The sequence below is a fragment of the Micropterus dolomieu genome, linkage group LG17 (genome assembly GCF_021292245.1).
Source record: "Micropterus dolomieu isolate WLL.071019.BEF.003 ecotype Adirondacks linkage group LG17, ASM2129224v1, whole genome shotgun sequence".
In the NCBI taxonomy this organism is placed as follows: domain Eukaryota; kingdom Metazoa; phylum Chordata; class Actinopteri; order Centrarchiformes; family Centrarchidae; genus Micropterus; species Micropterus dolomieu.
The window spans coordinates 23860570-23880422 of NC_060166.1; the positions used below are offsets into that span (position 1 = coordinate 23860570).

The following is a 19853-nucleotide window of genomic DNA, read 5'->3' on the forward strand; positions in this document are numbered from 1 at the left end:
GTTCTCTACTTGTTATAGTTACACAGTATTAGGGGTGTGGGCTGTATTAAAAGTATCCACTGTTCTCCCATGCTCTAACACACAGTAACGATGAAATGTGTGCTGTTCTCACATTCTTCCTCTGTATGTACACATAAACAACAAGGCAGGGAAATATAAAAGGAATTTATTTTATTGTTTGGGTACATTATTGTTCAGTGTACATGCTCACATCTGAAACAAACTTTACGTGCTTGATAACTCTCCCACCCCGCAGACATCTACACACCAATACCGATTTATATTCATAGCGGCAAGTGCTATGTTGCTCCACATAGGGGACACAGGAAGTGACATATAACACCTTCATGCAGCGTCATAACCGCGTAGCAAATTCACAGCCGCACCGGCAGAGCTCCAGAATATGCAACTCGGCCGGCTCACACACGGACGCGCTTACAAGTGCGAGGGCCCGCCCAACGCTGCTTGCAGCTTTAATTTTGTTTTATTTTTGTGAAACAAGCATTTTGGTTATCAAAAATTAAGTTAATACTCCAACTTGGTTCACATCCCTAGAGCTGCCCAGGTATAAAGCATACAGCTCAGCCATTTATCAAACCTGAACAAAGAATAAAGGAGACACAAATGAAAGCACAGATGCATGTGCATAAAGGCTGCATCTGACTTAAGGAGGACGACAGAATCACCCTCTTAGCGGTGAAGACCACAGTACATAACAATCCATCCAGGGAGGAGGATTTAGATAAGGGGTGAAATGCAGGGTGGAAAAAAAGAAAGATCAAAGGAGGCAGGTATAGCATACGCAGAGGCAGAATGGATTCTGTGAAATCGTCAGCAGTTAATACTTGAATAATAACTGAAAACAACAGCCCATGCTGCACCAGATTGGATGCCTGTTCTCCTTATTATGTGCAGTAAAAAAGACTTACCTGTTGTTTCAATGAAACGGATGCACTTCTCAATAAAGACAGGGATTGGCCTCTCAGGAGTGACCACTGTGGCCAGTGGCATTCCAAAATAATTGCTTTCGATGGGTTTTGAGATGGAATGCCTAGGTTTGGGTCTTGGTTTCTGGAAGAAAAATTGAGAAGAAAGACCAGATTGGTGGGAGTGCTCAGAGAAAGAATTCAACATTATTTAAGCCTGATTGACATTGACACTGCTGACATAGGAAAACATTTCCCATATGACGGAGGCTTTGTTCTTGAAATAACTAGATTTTAGATGGAAAGGCCTGTGAGCCTATTTTAATTTTAGTGACTGTGTTTTTATGTTAGTATCAACCACCCATCCCGAACATTCCTTCAAACCTAAAAATGATAAGTAATCATACATTCCTGTCAAGAACATACATACAAATCAGTTCCTACATCGCTCCGGTCTCTTCATCCTTGCCCTCCTTCCTTCGGCAATTTGTGTTTCTCTTTCTCTCTCTACTGCACTGCAGCTCTCAGATAATCAAACACTCTTATTCACTGTTTAATTACTTTCTAACTCCTGTTATTCTCCTGTTAAGAGACATCTAATACACTCCTGCAACATTCTCTGCCGGCCGCCTTATGGCTGAGGCATCTGCAGTAATTGTATTGCGCTTTAATGGTGTTCGGTGGGAATGTTTCGGAGGCCCTTGAGGCCTGGATCTCTAGTAAGTCTGTCAGACCCCCGAGGCTCTGCCCTGGCAGGCTGGGTGGTGAGGCAGCGATGCATGGTTGGCTGGGCACACAGACTGTGGGAGCAGAGCAGGCCTGACAGACAGACACAGAAAAAGCGCTCATTAGAGAGAAGGAGCCCGGGTGTGCCCTCTGCTCCAGATACCGGCCTCACTGCACTCCAAACATTTTCGATACCACAGATATACACACTCACAGCAGTACTCAAGGAAACACTAAGACTGAGCAGATCAACAAAGGCTCACCTGGACTTTTTGTGCAATGCCTGTTGTTTGAACAGTAAGTGTATTTATTCTGTTGTTAATCTATGTTATGTTAGCTAGCTCAATAGTGCCAAATTATTGTCCTTCATTAGGCTTCCACCTAAAAGAGCCTAATCAATACATCTGCATGCCAATATTATTCATCAATATATGGTTGTTACAGATGAATTATTATAAGGGAGTATATGTTGATAGATACCTAAAAGAGACCACTTCAGTTTAGAATAGTTTAGTTTTCCTTATAGTTAAATTCAAAATAACTTTTTTTTGACATTACAAAATACTGTCATGGTCAGCCTTCATAATAAATCTTATTGTTCTACTGCAAAATATCTTCAAGAAATGTCAGACTGTCATTTTCACAAAATGTTTGTTAAAAAAAGAATAATTGATCAATATATTGTTATATTTTAGTAGTATTGATTGGTATAGGCCTAAAAGATCCAGTGTGATTCAGGCTCTTCTATCTAAGGCGTTTTTCTGTAATAAACTGTAGAAAAAGGGAACTGTCACTACTTCACCAGTCAACTGTCTGCTCAAGTGTCAGGAAAATAAAATGTCAAAGATAACTCGGCAACAATGACATGCTTACTGCAAGAGTCTGCACTTCATTCAGCAAGGCCCCTGAGATGCTGATGAATGCTCTGTGCTGAAACACATCTAGGGCAAATAACCGCTGATTTTCCCAGCAAGTAAGGAACTGTTGCCCAGTTATCTTTTTATTATACGCCCCATATGAGTTGCTTCCTAACTGGAATTCCTTGACTTTTCACTCTGAGCTACCTCCACCGCTGCCCTGCTAGATCCCTCTGTGACTCTCACTTTCTCGACACATAAGATGTACATATACTTGCCTATCAGCCAAACATCTGTGCATATACATGTGAAGTGTGTTTACCTGTGCACAAAACATCCACAGGGGGCATTAATTGAATTAAAGATGTAGTGATAATAGACGTGACGCTACAAGACAACCGCCTCGCTGGTAGCATAAGAGCTGTGCTGTCGTAAGTCACTGCCAGCTTGGTTTTGTAGTTCCAAGTAGCAGCTCATAATTTATTTGTGTCCCATCACACTGACTGTGTTGTATATCTGTGCCCTATCTCAGTTTAGCAGACTCTGTGCTCGCCCCCTCCTCTCCGCCGCCCACTTTCTCTCTCACTGTCTTCTCCCCCTGCAGTTTTGCCTTCTGGCCACTCCTTTTAGTTGCTGACTGAGACAGGATGTGTTGCCAGCGCTGAGAAGACAAAACAGACCTCTACCACAAAATACAAACAAAACACATCCTTAATAATAACATACAGACACCATGCTGAGCATTTACATACACAGCAAGCTGAAACACAAAGCCACAAAACAAAAAAATCTGTTCTATCATAACTCTTATTTCTTTCTGGCTCCATTTCATTTTCTTTTTTTGGGGTTGTCTCCCTTCTTCTTATTTTACACTAGACTAGAACTAGGTGACTGAGGAATTTTAAGCATTCCCCTTGCTGGCTGAGGAGGTTTGAAAAAAGCTGCGGGAGAGGGAGAGGAAACATTTCCGGACTCTCGCAGAGGGAAGGCAGGCGGGACAGAGACAGAGTTGGTCATTGCCTGAGGTAACTGGGGTTTAAAAATGGGCTCTGAATCTAGTTTCAATTATTTGTTCTAACCCGTCATGACTCAGAGAAGCAGACAGTACCCTAAGGCTTTGACCAAGAAAGTGTTTACACTGCGTAAACCCAAAACTTCACCCTAAACCCAACTGAAAATCTGACTTTGTGTTAACTCTGACCACTAAGTGGAATGATTTTATGCCAACCCCGAGTGCTACAATACATCCCCTCCCTGAGATGAGTGAATAACTCAATAACATATTACTTATCTTGAGGGGATTTCAGGCTGCAGCAGAAAGAAAATGGACTCTTATCTTTGAGACAGCTGCTTAGAAAACAGGTGATGGAACTTGATCAATTTGTTATAACCACAATGAAGCCATAATGGCCTGTAAGGTGGATATCCAGATCCCAGACCTGCTGCAGGGCAAAAAAAAAAAAAAAAAAAATGAGAGGAACTAACTAGAATAATGATGACAACACTGATCTAATTTCAGCTGGCTTCAGTTTTCTTGGGATATGTTTTAAAACATGTCACATTTATCACATGACACACATATCACATAACATATTTTTAATGCGTCATGTGATACTTTATTGATCCTCCTTCCCACTTGCCCCCCTCCAAGGGCAGGGTCAGAGTATAGGATCGGGCAAAAGTCAGAGTTGCTGGAGCTTATATACTTGTTAACATGGGGTTTACAGTTGGCAGTCCACTTCCTTGGTAGTCTGTCCTTTCACTTATTTAGAAGAACAAATGGCATTTAGTACACTGTGGGCCTGATTTACTAAAGGTTTGTGTGAGTAAAAACGTGTGCAAACTTGATATCACTAGCAAATTAGCACGTAAGCTGATCTAATAATGGTGTGCACGCAGAATGATGTCTTTCAAAAATGCAAGAAAGCACCTGTTGTTCATTTAGTGCTTTTGCCTCAATGAATATGCAATTTGGGGCGTAACATGCAAATAAATTTATTTACTACACGCAATGTGATCTACCAGGCCTACACACAATTTCACGTAAGTGCAACAGCCTCTGTATTTAATACGTTTGAAAGGAAGGTGCAAACTGTCAAGTGTTGTGCCAGAAGGAGACACAGCCATAATGAAACAAAACGTAGAGAAATTAACAATATTAGATTATATTATTCTCTATCCAATGTATTGAAATACAATTATTTTATTTTATTTATTTGATGAACTATATGAATAGAATTTTTGTATTTTCATTTAGCTTTGGCAATACTGCTATATTAACATTCATGTCAATAAAGCAAATTTTGTTTCGACCTGACTTCTTTTCTCCGTGAGATGGAAGAATTTAGAAAGTTGCGTGGCGCTGCGGAGAGCCCCTGGTGCAGTAGTGCATGGATCACGCATAAAATTCATCAACCCAACCCATTGTAGGTATCAGGGAGTGAATGGGGCGTTGGGGTGTACAGGGCCAGGGACAGGAGATCGCGGAGCCAACGGGCACGGTGCAGACGGTCGGTGATTGTTCCCTCTGTCTGGATGAAGCGCGATCTGCTGGCATTTCCTCGCGTCTGGATCATTCCAGCATACTGTATCTGTTTTTGCTGGGGTTTGCCAAAGAAGTACTTCAATGCAATCTCAGCCAGGATGGGCAGGTACATACGATTTCTACATGCTCGGGACGCGCTGAATAAAACAAAACAAGGTTTTTACGCTGTGGCTGCTTTCCCTCCCAACTCTGCATGGAGGAAACCATTAAAACACGCAAAACCCTCATTTAAATACTCCCGCCTCCATTGTGTTTGCTCTTGTTGTCATCTATGCAATAATTCTGAGTAAATCACCCATAACAGTACTAAAATTGCATTTAGTACTCTTTATTCGGAATGTTATTAAAATAGGCCCTATGTGTTAAAGTCAGTTGGTGCGTAGAGATAAGAAAGTAGTTTAGGCACTTAAGAGCTATGCAAGAAGTCAGCCTTCACACAGGTACTTTGACATCACAGCTGAGTGTGTGAAAACATTAATCATCCCCCTCCTCTTCTAGTCTACTGACAGCCGTGTCAGTAGGGCGATGCACAAGCACAACATAAGCAGCTGTAACTCCTATTCAGCGGGCACTTCTCTACCACGCCATGTGTGTGAATGAACAGCATACCAGGATGATAAGCCTAACAGTGTAAGGTCAAAAGTACCGTCACAACACGTCTAATAGACAAGCCCACAAATGAACAGGAGAGAGGTAGACAGAGCTTGAGGAAACAAGTGAAGGAGGAGATTTCTGTGTGCGCAACAAATATAAAGGAAAGAGATATGAGAAGAACATAATGGGAAAGAGAGGGAGAGAGAGAGAAAGAGTGTGACAGGAATGTGAGAAGCAGAGAGTATGAATCAGCATAAAAGAGATGACAAACACAGTGAATAGAGAGAGAGAATGAAAGGAAGGAAGCAAAGAAAGCAAAGCTGACAGATAATAATTGGAGTCTTAGCAACAAAATGACCAGCCTCTAACATACTTCATTGCCGTACCACGACAGTGAACATATAAAAGACCCCACTGCCTTGACTAGATGATACTGATCACTATCTCACTAATGGCACATGCACTGCACCCTTTGGCAACAAGTTGTAAACATTGTGTAGCCATACAACAGGTGAGGCTGAAAGCAAGCTGATTGCACAGTCAGGTTTTGTAAATTATAATTTAAAGTGAAGATGTTATTTTTGGATAAAAGACTCTTGTGATGAGATTCTCTCACATTTTTTTGCTTGTTAGTACTATCATTTCCTGAACAGCAGGAATGTTTACAGCTCATTTGCTGGAACATAACATCAGTTTTAATTTCTCTTCATGAAGCCTACCGCTATAGATAGGACTGTAAGATGGATGTTGATGCTTTCAAAATATTGCTGAAATAAATGTCAAACATCATTATGCCAGCTCTCATAGAATGGAAATCCTGACACAGACATCTGCACAAACACATAAAATAGCACAACATATACTGTGGCTTTGTCCCTAGTCATTAAGAGTTTCTGCCTTCTGCTAGAGAAGTTTAGTGACTAGAGTTTGTCTTTTTTTCTCTGATGATCTGGCTAGTTTTCAGAGCTCTCACAGAGCAGTCAGGGAAATATCTGGCAGACATGCTTTCAGAGGAACTCCTACAGTATGTCATGTTTTCACTGTGCTAAGCTAATAAATTCAAATGTTCTTAATTTAAGATTTAACACTTTTAGACACTTTACATAGTTAAGACATAGTTACAATGCACAAACACTAACCTTTGTATTTCTGCGTAGGCTCTTTAGAATATTTCTCCTCTTGGGGTCCTCAATCTCCTCAATCAAGTTGTCCTTTTGGGCTCCTACCTCATCCTGACTAGCCTTGGGTGGGCCCCCCATCTCATCATCACTGCCTATAGAGAAGCTCGTCCTAAAACTGCTGAACTTGCCAAGCCGTTTGGATCTGTCTCTGTAAAGCTTGGGCTTTACCCCAATGGCGGACAACTTTCTCCTGCGCTCCAGTGAGCTACTATCAGCCTCGCTGTCTGACCCATTCCCCCCAGCACTCCCATTGGAGTGACCTTTGTTGGCATTGCGAATAGTGATAATCTTGCCCTGTGTGCTGTCATGGGGGACAGAGTAAATATTCTCCTCTTCTGTGGGTCGAGGTTTGCTCACAGCATCCATGGGCTCTGCGTAGTCTGAGGGGTCATAGCCACCATCGCTGCCTGGAGCCCAGGTGACAGCTTGGGGCAAAGAGCGGCGGTTGGTGCCACCTTGTTGGTCCATGTAGGGGCCAAGGTTAACCTTACGGACAGGCTTGGGCTTCACTTGGGGAGGAACCTTGTTGTTCAGCTTGCTCTCAAAGGTGCTAAGGTCAGAGATGACAGATAAGGTATCACTTGAATCCAGATCTGGCAGCTTGAAGCTTCCTAGGTGGGCACTGAGACTGCCATCCTCCCTCAAGGTAGGATAAGGTGGTGATGGGTCAATATCATCCTCTGAGTCCATAAGAATGTTAACTGGACTAGGAGAGCCACAGCGGGGGCTGACGCTCTCATTGGTACATGCCTCAGCCACATTATCATACATGTGTGTGGCTTCAACAATAGTGCGCTTCTCTACCACTTCTTTGAGGAAGGGCTGGAAAAGGTCTATCTTATGAAGCCCTCCTACTACCCCACCATGTCCACATATTACGGTGTTAAACCCGGCCTCTATTTCATGGGCCAGTTCCTCTCCCTGACTGACCTGCTCCTTAGCTGACTCTGAGTCTGATAGCTCCATCTGGCTCTCCCCTACTGCTAGCAACTGGACTGGAATGATGTCTTGGACCTCACACAGGAAAGCACATAATGTCTCCATAGAGGCCTTGCGGCGAGCAGAATAAACTGCAATGTAGCCGTGGACCAGCCTAGTCTTGCGGAGGGAGAATGAGGAATGGAAGGAGAGCAGTGACAGCTCAATATTCTGCCTCTGACCTCCTATACTGAAATCTAGCAAAATGGAGGTGCCACTGCTGAGGGTGGAGGCAGGACGACAATGTTGGGGCAACAGGAAGGGAGCAAGGAGCTGGTCTAGGTCGTACGTGTCTCCACACATCAGGCACATGACTATCCTCAGGTCTGCCTCTAGCATTGGTTGGGACTGAGAGTCTCTGAAGGCAGAGGATGGAGGGGGTAAGGGAGGGGAGCTGCTCCCTATGCTTCTCCGTGATTCTAAGAGGCCCTTTAACATCTGGTTGATCTGCCTCTCATTGACATTGCGCCCATAGCCCATGCCTGGAGAGGCAGGGTCTAGGTAAGCACACTGCAGCTTTCCAGCCACCTGCTGCCCTTGTTGAATAAGAGTCTGAGCTGTCTCGCCCCCAATATCCCCAATGGACCCCACCCCTCGCTTGGTGACCAGAAGGAGGGACAACGGGATTTGGGCTAAGCTGTTTTCCCTTTCCCTTCTGCTTATAGTTGACTCCCTAAGCTTCTCTATCGACTCAACAACATAGGAGAGGGATTCCTTTGAGTTATACAAACACAGGCAACCATGGGGTGTAAAGGTTGGTGTATGGAATGAATTGACTGGCAGACGTACGTTGCCCTCTATGGGACGAAGGGCTAACTCATACATCTTGCCATCTAACACGTACCGGTCGTCACTGGTGCACAAGGCCCTTATCTCATTTGCCATCTCTCTGGCTAGCCCATCTTTCCCTAGGATGACAAGATTTATCCGTTCAGCCCTCCCCCCTTCCAGTCTTGAACTATCTGATGATGGGTAGCGGGTAGGGAATCTGGAAGCCAATATCTGCTCTATCTTACTGTCCACACAGTGGGGGCTGTTGGGACAAGTGTCCTTGGTGGGGTGGTAGACAAAGTGGATATGTTTCAATACCAGAGCATCTCTTTCAGCCTGCAGCTTTTGCAGGGCTTTGAATCTTTGCTCCTCACCCAACACCTCCTGAATGGCTCCCATTTTCTCTTTACTTGGCTTTGCATCCACTTCTAGCTCATAAAAGAGCTCAGAGTATTCAAGAAGCAGTTCCTGAAAGTCCTCTTTGGCTCTGTCAATGATTTCCTTCTGGTGTTTGTTGTAGATATCCAGATACTCAGTCTCATCCAGCCACTGGTAGAAGTCCTCATTCATGATGAAGCTTCGGGCTTCCTCCCAGGGTTTTCCTGGTGTGATAAAAGGAGAGACACTTAGCTTCTCCTTGAACTCCCATCTCATTTCAGCCCGTTTGCGCTCATTCCTTAGCTGCTCCAGGTGGGTCTCATAGATAGCTTCAGCTGCAGGGGTCTCCAGGAGGTCCTGGGGGATTCGATCATCCTCCATGTTATCAATGTGTGGTGTGGTCTCCCAAGGGGTGTCATCTAGTACTACAAACCATTGAGAGAAATCTCTCTTTGTCTCCAGGACTTTCTGAACTCCAGACCAGCTCAGGTGGTCTATCTCATCCAACTCTGGTAACAGAACAGACAAGGCCTGTGGTAGCGTACTTAGATAGGCCTTCCGACGTTTCTCTATATGGTCTTGTTTAAGTCTATGCACATGCTGCTGGAAGAGCTTCTTGGCTTTAGCTGTCCCTTCAAGGAAAACATAGCCATTGTACTCAGTGGCAGACTGCATGCGGCGACTGACAGTGGGCCATGTCTCATTGTGGTTCTTCACAATTCGGTTGACCAGCCACTCATAGTGGTCTTTGGCTGAGGCGATCTGTTGACTCTGTTGTTTCAGTGCCTCAAAGTAAGGGATAATTTTGGGCTTTCCCCTACTCTTGTCTATTAGCTGAACCAGTGTAAGAAAGGCAAGGTCAACATTGACATTAGAGCGTGCTGATGTTTCCACCACCTGTAAGTTCTTCTTGGCTAGAGCAAAGGTGTGAGAGTCTTTAATATAGCGCTCAACTCCTTCATCACATTTGGTGAGGACCAGTACCACAGGTTTCTTCGTTTTGGCTAGCTGGTTGTACAGGTTGGTTATAAACTTCATCTGGTCCTCAAAACTACGGTTCATACCCCTGCTAACATCCACACAGAGTAAGAAGCCATCCACCATAAGCTTGCCTTCAGGCATTTGTTTCTGCTCAAAGTCCTGCTCCAGCCCAAGCTGATCTGTGCAAAAGTACATCAGCTTCTCAGCTGAAGCCAGCTTGGTGGAAGCTGCCCTCTTAATGTAAGGCAGGAGTGCTGTGCTTCGGTGTGGCTGGAACGTCTGATCATCAATGAACTCTGTCTGCTCCACCACATTCATGCGGCATTCTGGCCCCTCCTCCATCGGCCGCCCAGCCTCTCCCCAGAACAGGAAGTGGTCATTGTTTACCACACGACCTCCAAAGTCACTGGTGCTGAGAACAGAAGTGTGGTCTAGGTGGAAGTCATCTGCACTTGGCCGGACAAAGCGGTTACACAGGCAGGACTTGCCCACACCACACTGGCCTTTCTCCTTCTCTGTGCCGGACAGCCCAACCACAACCAGGTTGTAGGTGGGTGCCCGGACATCTTGCTTTTTGGTCATCATCATCGCTGGCAGAGGCTCATCCTGCCATGCTGGCTGCTAGGGAGAGGAGAAGGCTGCCAAGGAAGGAGGGTTTCCATGCAAGGGGTGTTCACTGGGCTGGGGTCTGTCCCTGCATGATAGAGAAAAAGAGAATGGTGAGATAGAAAGAATCTAGAGAAATGCAGAAAAAAAAAAAAACAGGCTTTATTATTAGAGAGCTATTGTGTCTCTCATCTAAATTCCTTCTGCATGCCTTTGTGCTGTTAATAATGTTTAATCTGTGATCCTATTTCTCCACTGAATGTTTCCTGAAAAGATTGAGGTCAGTGGCAAAGCTGCTGGAATGCAACACATTATTTAACCCTACTGTAGCTCAGCAAAAAGCAATTTTTCCCCATTTAACTCATTTAATTTTTTTACTGCCAGGACTGCACTGCTAACAGTGGGCCTTCCACATTTCATTCCTATGTTCGTTGAGAATTGATATGTGTTTTGGCTTATTATCTGACAACAGTATGGTTGGTATTCTTACTGCCAGCAGCAGTAGAATAAAAGTTATGTGGGGTTTTGACTTAAACAGAATACAAGACACATGAATGTACACACACGCACCACCACACACTTGTGAAAACAGGCCCACTAAGCTCCCTGCACCCCAAATGAAAGACACACACACAAGAAGATGAAAGCAGATAAGTGTTCCAGAGCTAAAGTTACTAATTGGCCAACTAGGGAAAGCCATCTGCATTTTAAAAGGCTGCGCTGCCTGTTGGCTGACTCGTCGCCATCAAAAACATGTTTTCCTATGTTTCACACCAAACAGCAGTCCGCAAACAGATCAAAGTTGGCTGATGTACCATTACTAATGTCACAACATCTCTATGTACATTAGAGGCAACAAATTGTTGCCGTGCAGTCAAGAAATAGCCCGTAGTCCTAGGAACATACACAGAGGATTAGTTGACTAGCCAATCTCAGTATAATAATTACATCAGTGGATCAATGCCAAAAATAACGAGAAAGGATGAGGGATAGGGGGTGCTCTTTATGAAATGGCCATCTTTGACAGCACAATTTGTAAAGAACAAAAAATTCTTCCAAGACAGCCAGCGCACAGACTTGCAGTCTGAGACCACCCCTCCATGTCATAACTGAGGCATTAATGTAGTGAAACAGACATTAAAACCACTATTAATTATGAATAGCTCTTTTGACAGAGAGCACAAAAGCAGACAAAGCCTTCATTGCTGCTGAATTGAGTTTGTCAGACAACAGAGAACTGTAGATGCGCAAAGATGAACTTCAAAGTCTAACGCTGCCACACTAGAGGGATAGACAATGAAAAGGAAACAGAAGGAGGGAGTAAGAAACTCACTCCCTGCATATACTGTATATTTCTGAGTTTTATTTGGAAAGCCAATAATGCCACTAATCTAAGTTCAAAGCTGAACGTTATGGCAAAGCCTTGAAACCCTGAGTTTCACTAAAGCAAATTCCAATCAGGCTGTAAAATAGCATTACAGAGGCAAGACCACCCCGGTGCTTCACCAGGTGTATAACCAAGCACTAGCAGAAAAATGAATCAATATCAAACAGAATGTCTTGTGTTTTGATATTTGTAGTGAAAACATGCATGAAAAATATATCAAAGCACTCAGAGATAGACCCAGTCCATGTAATAATAAGGTGTGGTGTGTGCTGTGTTCTGCCAGACTTGCTGGTTGATACACTTGTATAGGTATATGACGTGGGAATTATGGTTCATGCTCTTCTCTTTCCGGACTCTCTTGTAAGTATTTTTACTGCATACGGGTGTGTATTTGCAATTCTGTATGTGTCTGTGCGCACACACCAGTTTACAATTGTTTTCTATTGTGTGCACCCATATCTGTGTTCAGTCTGTAATGGCTGCGCTCATCCAGATGTGCACGAGTAGTATATACAGCCTTGATTACATGATAGGAACTGCAGGTGTGAAATCTATAGAGCGAGAGTCAGCAGGTTAAAAGTGCACCTGTATCATAACCTCTTCATGTTCACATTACAGAGCAGACAGCCTCAACTACAATCAGCCACAGAAAACATGACCTGCTGCCCCTGGATGTGGTCCACTGGCTAAACAGAACATGTGCCCACCCTGCTAATTATGTTTTTTTATACTGTCTTTACATGATCTTGTGCTACTCACTGACCAGGTTCATGGAAATAAATATGTAAGGTTACTTCAATCCATTCAATAAGAAGTCCAATAAATACCTCTGAAATATAGAGAGGCCAATTTATCAACAGATCTTTAAAAATTGCTATAATTTTTATTTAGTGCTATTACAATTATGTGGGGCAGATATCATTTATTTTACCACAAGTTGTATAAATTTGCTTTTGGGAGTCAACCAAAGGGGATATCAGGTAGGTGCGTGTGCTCTGCTATTCCAAATGGTTGCTGCATCTCTGCACTGACTGAAACCGTTGTGACATGCTTGAAGTAGCTGCCTACAGAGCTGACAGAGAGTGTTACATACAGATAAGTATGGAAGCCTTGGTGCAGACTCACATTAGCACAAATGACCTATATGAGCTTACAAACAAAAATGCACACATGCCTGTGCAAACACACACACACACACACACACACACATATACTGTAACGGCCTTATGAAACAGGTCATGTTTGTGACCAGTTGTGAAGAGTGTCTGGATTAAATGAAGTCAACCACTCCTAAAGTCCCGATGGTCCTGGAGGCTAGCCAGGCTCAACACAGTTCTGCTAACATCTGCTTCCCTGACCCCAACTATCTTATTCTAAGAATGTTCACATGTGTGCGCCGTGTATGTGTACAAGTTCATACACATTTTGTGACAGTCAACTAACACACTTGCTGCAGTAGAGTGCAGGTTATGTATGTGCGTGTGACTAAGAGCTGTGGCCTTTCTGCAAAAACCTCAAAAGGAATGGCAAACAAAAGACAGCAAATGCAGTTTTCGGGTTTTTTTCCTGGTCTGTCCCAGTGAAATTGTCAGTGCGAGAAGCAAACAGACAACTCAGAATTAAATTTTAAGTGGTGTGAGGATGGTTTAGAACACTGCAGCAGCTTATAATGGAAGAAAATATAATGCCTCTGGAGACTGACTGCCGTACCCAAGCCAAACTGACAGAAACATAGAATATATATGACATTACAACTGCACAATTCAGCTTGATTCAACAGTCTGCCTACTGGCAGCAAGTGCAGCATTTCATACACAATAGATTAGTCATTTAGGGAATAGATTTCCTCTTTCTGTAGACCCATAAAGACACCACTGCCTGAGCTCAGCCAGCCTTAGTGCAGCAGTCCAGTTGTAGAGCAGTCAGGCAGCCAGTCTCCCAGTTCACCCTCAGGCCTGGTGTCTGGTGAGCATGTCCAGCCACATACCACTGTGTTGAAGCCTGGGACTGAGGCAGAAATACATTAGGGTGTTGCATTTGCCTCGAACCCAGAAACATGAGGGTAAGCAGAAAAGGAGAGGGAGAGAGAGAATGAGGTGGAAGAGATGCAGGAAGTAGAGGAAGGCATTGGGGGAGGAGACTGAGGGTGGGAAGTTAGTGCACATGGAGAGAATAGGGGTATAGAGAAGAATGGGTAGGGAGTAGGGAGAGAGGTCAGTGGCCTGGGTCATGTGAGCCGCACATTGGAATCCCCTCAGGGAGGAGGGGCAGGGCGTGGTGAGGCCTGGATGAGTTAAGGGTCAGGGTCTGACCCGTCACATCACATTGCTGCTGCCTAATCACAAACACCACTACAGGCAGGACATACCCAAATACCACATCTCCATTTCCCTGTTGCTTTTTTCTCCTTTCTTTCTCTAACAAGCATTTACCATTCTATCGGTTTAAAACAGTCAAAACACACATAAGACAGCAGACTTGCCTTGACTGAACCAACCCTTTCTAGGTCATTGACTGTCTCAAGGACAAGGGAAGGCCAGGAAGATAGGATGCATCTGTAGGGTCTTAGAGTTCAGCCTGAAGCTAACGCTAGGGCAGCAGGGCGTGAAGTTCATCATAACACGCGCTACGAAGGGCAGCCGAGAAGAGACGGTGTTTACTGCCCATGAGGAGAGATGTAGCCTTCACAGGGTGGCTGCATTCCTTTCATTACAGAGCAAAAAAGACGAGTTAGCCTGGGAGTATTGCCCAGGAGTTTGAAGTCATTTTCTGCCAGGCCTGTTTTGATATCCTTATCACTTTGACATGTTAGCCTAAATAAAGAGTGCACACGGACAGAATGAGATAACCATGTGCATAGGCCACAATGGAGGAAAATCAAAGTAGAGATAAGGGGTTGTGAGGGAACTTCAAAATGCTGCGTAGAAGTGGCACATTAAAGCAGTAAAGTTAAGTTTTTACTGCATGATATTACTATTGAATGCTGACAGAAAGGATAGATTTTTCTGATTTAATACAAATGAGGGGCTAATAATAATTTTATAATATAATATAATTCCAGTATGTGTGGGGGTGCTTAGAGATATGTAATAGATCTTCAAATTATTCCCTACAACTAAAAAAAACAAAAATCAGATATTTCTCACGGAGTTCTCTACAGTTCATATGTAAAACAGCTAAATGAGGATAAACAAGGAAGCCTGCACGCATGGCTTCACAGCAAGCCCCCTGGTTGTACAGTATTATACACTCAGGAAGGCTGGGAGTTGACAGAAACAAAGGTCATGATATAGTCATGAAGCAGTGTGATGGTGATGATGATGACAGAGAGGCAGCAGGGAAAAGCTCTTTCTCTCCCTTATTCTCCAAAACACAAGGATGGCTGGCCCTCCCTTTGCTTCAGTCCCTCTCCTTTTCACATATTTTGCATGATGTAACTCTGCAATCAATTGTACAGTACTTCAGCTCTCCTTTCCCTTATTTTTTTGTCTCACGTGCTTTCACCCACACCATTATCCTCATCATATAGATTTCCCATCTCCATCCGTCAAGATGTTTTTCATTCTGACCCTTCTCTGTCACCTCTCACTCTCTGCCACACTCGTCCTCCTCTCTTCTCCCCCTCTCTGTGGACTTGTTGTCCATTAGTCAGAAACAGGGTCGTGGGCAGGGGCTGGGGCTATGGGTGGGTGGGGGCAGTACTTACATTGATATTACATCCTGCTCAGGCTGTGCTCTATCACTACACAAGGGTATAAACCCACAGTTGAATGTACAGAATAAACGTGGGTGATGAATATGATATAAATGCTGATGTAGACAGGTCCAGAACAACATCTTGTAAATATGCAACACATAACCACCGATGCACACAGAGGCATGTTTGTTCAACCATTACCTGAAGAATATATAAATCTGTAAAAATCAGCATCCACACACACCGCACTTTAGACAAAGTGCTCTGTTGTGCAGCGTGTTCAGTGTATCCACTGAAACAGAAGTCATATGTACAGGTGCTGGTCATATAATTAGAATATCATCAAAAAGTTGATTTATTTCAGTAATTCCACTCAAAGTGAAACTTGTATAATGTATACATTCATTCCACACAGACTGAAATTTTTCAAGTGTTCATTCCTTTTAATTTTGATGATTATAACTGACAACTAATGAAAACCCCAAAATCAGTATCTCAGAAAATTAGAATATTGTGAAAAGGTTCAATATTGAAGACACTTGGTGCCACACTCTAATCAGCTAATTTACTCAAAACACCTGCAAAGGCCTTTAAATGGCCTCTCAGTCTAGTTCTGTAGGCTACACAATCATGGGAAAGACCGCTGACTTGACAGCTGTCCAAAAGACGACCACTGACACCTTGCACAAGGAGGGCACGACACAAAAGGTCATTGCTAAAGAGGCTGGCTGTTCACAGAGCTCTGTGTCCAAGCACATTAATAGAGAGGTGAAGGGAAGGAAAAGATCTGGTAGAAAAAAAGTGTACAAGCAATAGGGATAACCGCACCCTGGAGAGGATTGTGAAACAAACCCATTCAAAAATGTGGGGGAGATTCACAAAGAGTGGACTGCAGCTGGAGTCAGTGCTTCAAGAACCACCACGCACAGACGTATGCAAGACATGAGTTTCAGCTGTCGCATTTCTTGTATCAAGCCACTCTTGAACAAGACACAGTGTCAGAAGCGTCTCGCCTGGGCTAAAGACAAAAAAGACTGGACTGCTGCTGAGTGGTCCAAAGTTCTCTGATGAAAGTAAATTTTGCATTTCCTTTGGAAATCAAGGTCCCAAAGTCTGGAGGAAGAGAGGAGAGGCACAGAATCCAAGTTGCTTGAAGTCCAGTGTAAAGTTTCCACAGTCAGTGATGGTTTGGGCTGCCATGTCATCTGCTGGTGTTGGTCCACTGTGTTTTCTGAGGTCCAAGGTCAACGCAGCCGTCTACCAGGAAGTTTTAGAGCACTTCATGCTTCCTGCTGCTGACCAACTTTATGGAGATGCAGATTTCATTTTCCAACAGGACTTGGCACCTGCACACAGTGCCAAAGCTACCAGCACCTGGTTTAAAGACCATGGTATCCCTGTTCTTAATTGGCCAGCAAACTCGTCTGACCTTAAGCCTATAGAAAATCTATGGGGTATTGTGAAGAAAAAGATGCGATACGCCTGACCCAACAATGCAGAAGAGCTGAAGGCCACTATCAGAGCAACCTGACACCTGAGCAGTGCCACAGACTGATCGACTCCATGCCACGCCGCATTGCTGCAGTAATTCAGGCAAAAGGAGCTCCAATTAAGTATTGAGTGCTGTACATGCTCATACTTTTCAGTTGGCCAACATTTCTAAAAATCCTTTTTTTGTATTGGTCTTAAGTAATATTCTAATTTTCTGAGATACTGAATTTGGAATTTTCATTAGTTGTCAGTTTTAATAATCAAAATTAAATGAAATAAACACTTGAAATATATCAGTCTGTGTGTAATGAATGAATATAATATCCAAGTTTCACTTTTTGAATGGAATTACTGAAATAAATCAACTTTTTGATGATATTCTAATTATATGACCAGCACCTGTAGTGTTGTAGTACTTGAGACCAGTCTTGGTCTTAAGACCGGGAATATCAATAAATTGCTGTTGCATTCTGATTTGTTAACATCCTAACTTTGATTGGAAGTAAAACATATTGCTTCAAATGCAACCAATAAACCTAATTAATGACTGTCGCCCCTCCCTGCGATGCTTACATTGATTTCAGCTCTAAGTGTTTGTATGTGGGTGTTTTAATGGGAATGTGGATCTTTCAGATCAATTTGTGAAGTACCTATGATCTCGTTTCACATTTTATTGCATGCCATGCAATGCAGGGAACTGGTCTTGGTCTTGGTCTTGACTCGGCCTCGCCCTCCCTTGGTCTTGGTCTCGGTCTCGACTGCTCTCAGCCCCTAAAAGTCCTGGTCTTGTCTCGGTCTCGATAAACTCTCGTCTTGGATTTGACTTGGTCTCAGTTTGGGCGGTCTTGACTACAACACTAGTCATATGTGTCTTTCATGCGACACATCCATCTTTCACTCACCAAACAGGAAATACAAATTTCTTCACTCTTTCCATCTCCAGTAAGAATGCCTGGGCAAACACCAACAGAAAACATAAACACTACAATCGCACCATTGCAAATGCATTTGACATGAGGCCAGGCATACAAAATACACCCACCAAACCACACAAGCAAATTCAACAGTAACACATTTATTCACACAAAACACAGAGAAATGTTAACGCAGCACCCAAACAGCCATTACATATCCAGGTCCTGATCAAGTTGAACTGGTCAGCTGTGACTGGGATTATGGACACTGGATTAGCTGGCTATAGATGGCTATTTGCATCTTTCCATTTGCCGGATCACAAGTGGCGGTGACTGTGCGTTAGCATGATCCGATGGCATGGTGATAAAAAAAAAGTCAAGCGGCAGATAACAAACCCCCCTACTGCTGCTTTATCATACTGCACACTTGCTTGCTCACATGTCCATAAAGACATACTGACATAGAAATACACATATGTGCATGACATAAATGATTAGCAAATCTATATCTTCTAATACTGCGCCATTTTACATAAAGTATTTGTTATTTATTCCACACCCGTCTGTTATGTCATAGGTTCTTAGTCTTTAGCAACCTAAACTGCAACTTCTATGTAGCACGGCTATGATGCTTCAAACCAGGCTCTCAGCCGTGAGTTCCCTTCCACTTCTTCCCTTCGCCTGGCACTGAATAGATAGAGGGCCAGTTACTGATAGACCCCGTTAGGAAAGAGGTTGACAGACAGAGGGAGGAAGGATGCAGGATAAGAGCAGAAAAAGAGAATAAAAGGGACAGAGACTTTAAATAAACAATCAGTCAACAATTGAGAATGCAGGATATCAGGACTAAGACAGAAGAGAGAGAAGACCATATTCACAGCATAATCTGAAATTCAAGACTATAACTGAACAGTTCAAGGAGCAGAGACAGTGGAAAGAGCAAGGTTTAAGTCAGATAAAGAAAGGATATTGAAAGAGTGGACAGCCTATTTAGAGAGTGGAAGGAGAGAGCGAGAAGGGCAAAAAGGAGTGTGTCACTGTGGTTTAACCTCTTCAACTGCGCCAGAAGGCCTCACTGATAGCACAGCTAAATATAATGTGCTGGAAACGTGGACAATGACAGCTATGAATTTGAACTACCACTGCATAAATCCGCTCTTACAAACACACACACACACAAATACACGCACAAGCATTTTTCAATGATAAGGTTATTTCTCTACAAGTTGATAATATGCAAGTGAAAGTGAGATGCTACAGTGCTTCTGCAGCCAGAGCTTAGCTAACTGCAACACCATTCCTCTGACCTTCGAGCTTGCATTAAAGTTATCTTTGATTTTAGTCACTAAACTTCATTCTATAATGTGCTTCATTTGTTCACGTTCACCCGGGACATTAATGAAATTCTCAATGATGCTGACAGAGCTGGAATTTTTTGTCGATTTATTGTTCGAACGATAGAAAATTCATAACTGAAAATGTGTTGGTTAATCATTTAACTCATTAATCAAGCAAAATCACCGAACGTTTGTGGTTCTCAAATGTGAGGCTTTTCTGCGTCTCCTGTTTTATATAATTGTAAATTGAATTTTTTGGGTTTTGGACTGTTGGTCAGACAAAACAAGCAATTTGGAGTTGTCATCTTGGGCTTGGAGAATTTTGTTGGTTATTTATCTATTGAGTTTTACATTTTATAAACTTAGCAATTTCAATGAATATTGAAAACTGCCACCCACAATGCAGCAAAATGCAGTTTGACTGTCTGGGATTAAGGGGAACAAACAATGAAAGCTGTGCACTTTCAACATGCACTTTGGTACA

The 19853-nt window shown here is 43.2% G+C and overlaps 1 protein-coding gene across 1 annotated transcript in view; it reads right to left on the reverse strand.

Moving 5' to 3' along the window:
• arhgap35a (Rho GTPase activating protein 35a) overlaps positions 1–19853 on the reverse strand; it is a 68967-nt gene that overhangs the window by 13286 nt on the left and 35828 nt on the right. Inside the window, exons 2-3 of the mRNA XM_046074961.1 lie at positions 6788–10631; positions 930–1071 (exon numbers count right to left, since the gene is read on the reverse strand). Coding sequence (XP_045930917.1) covers positions 930–1071; positions 6788–10525 — 3880 coding nt within the window. The 5' untranslated portion in view covers positions 10526–10631. The remainder of the gene's footprint in view (positions 1–929; positions 1072–6787; positions 10632–19853) is intronic.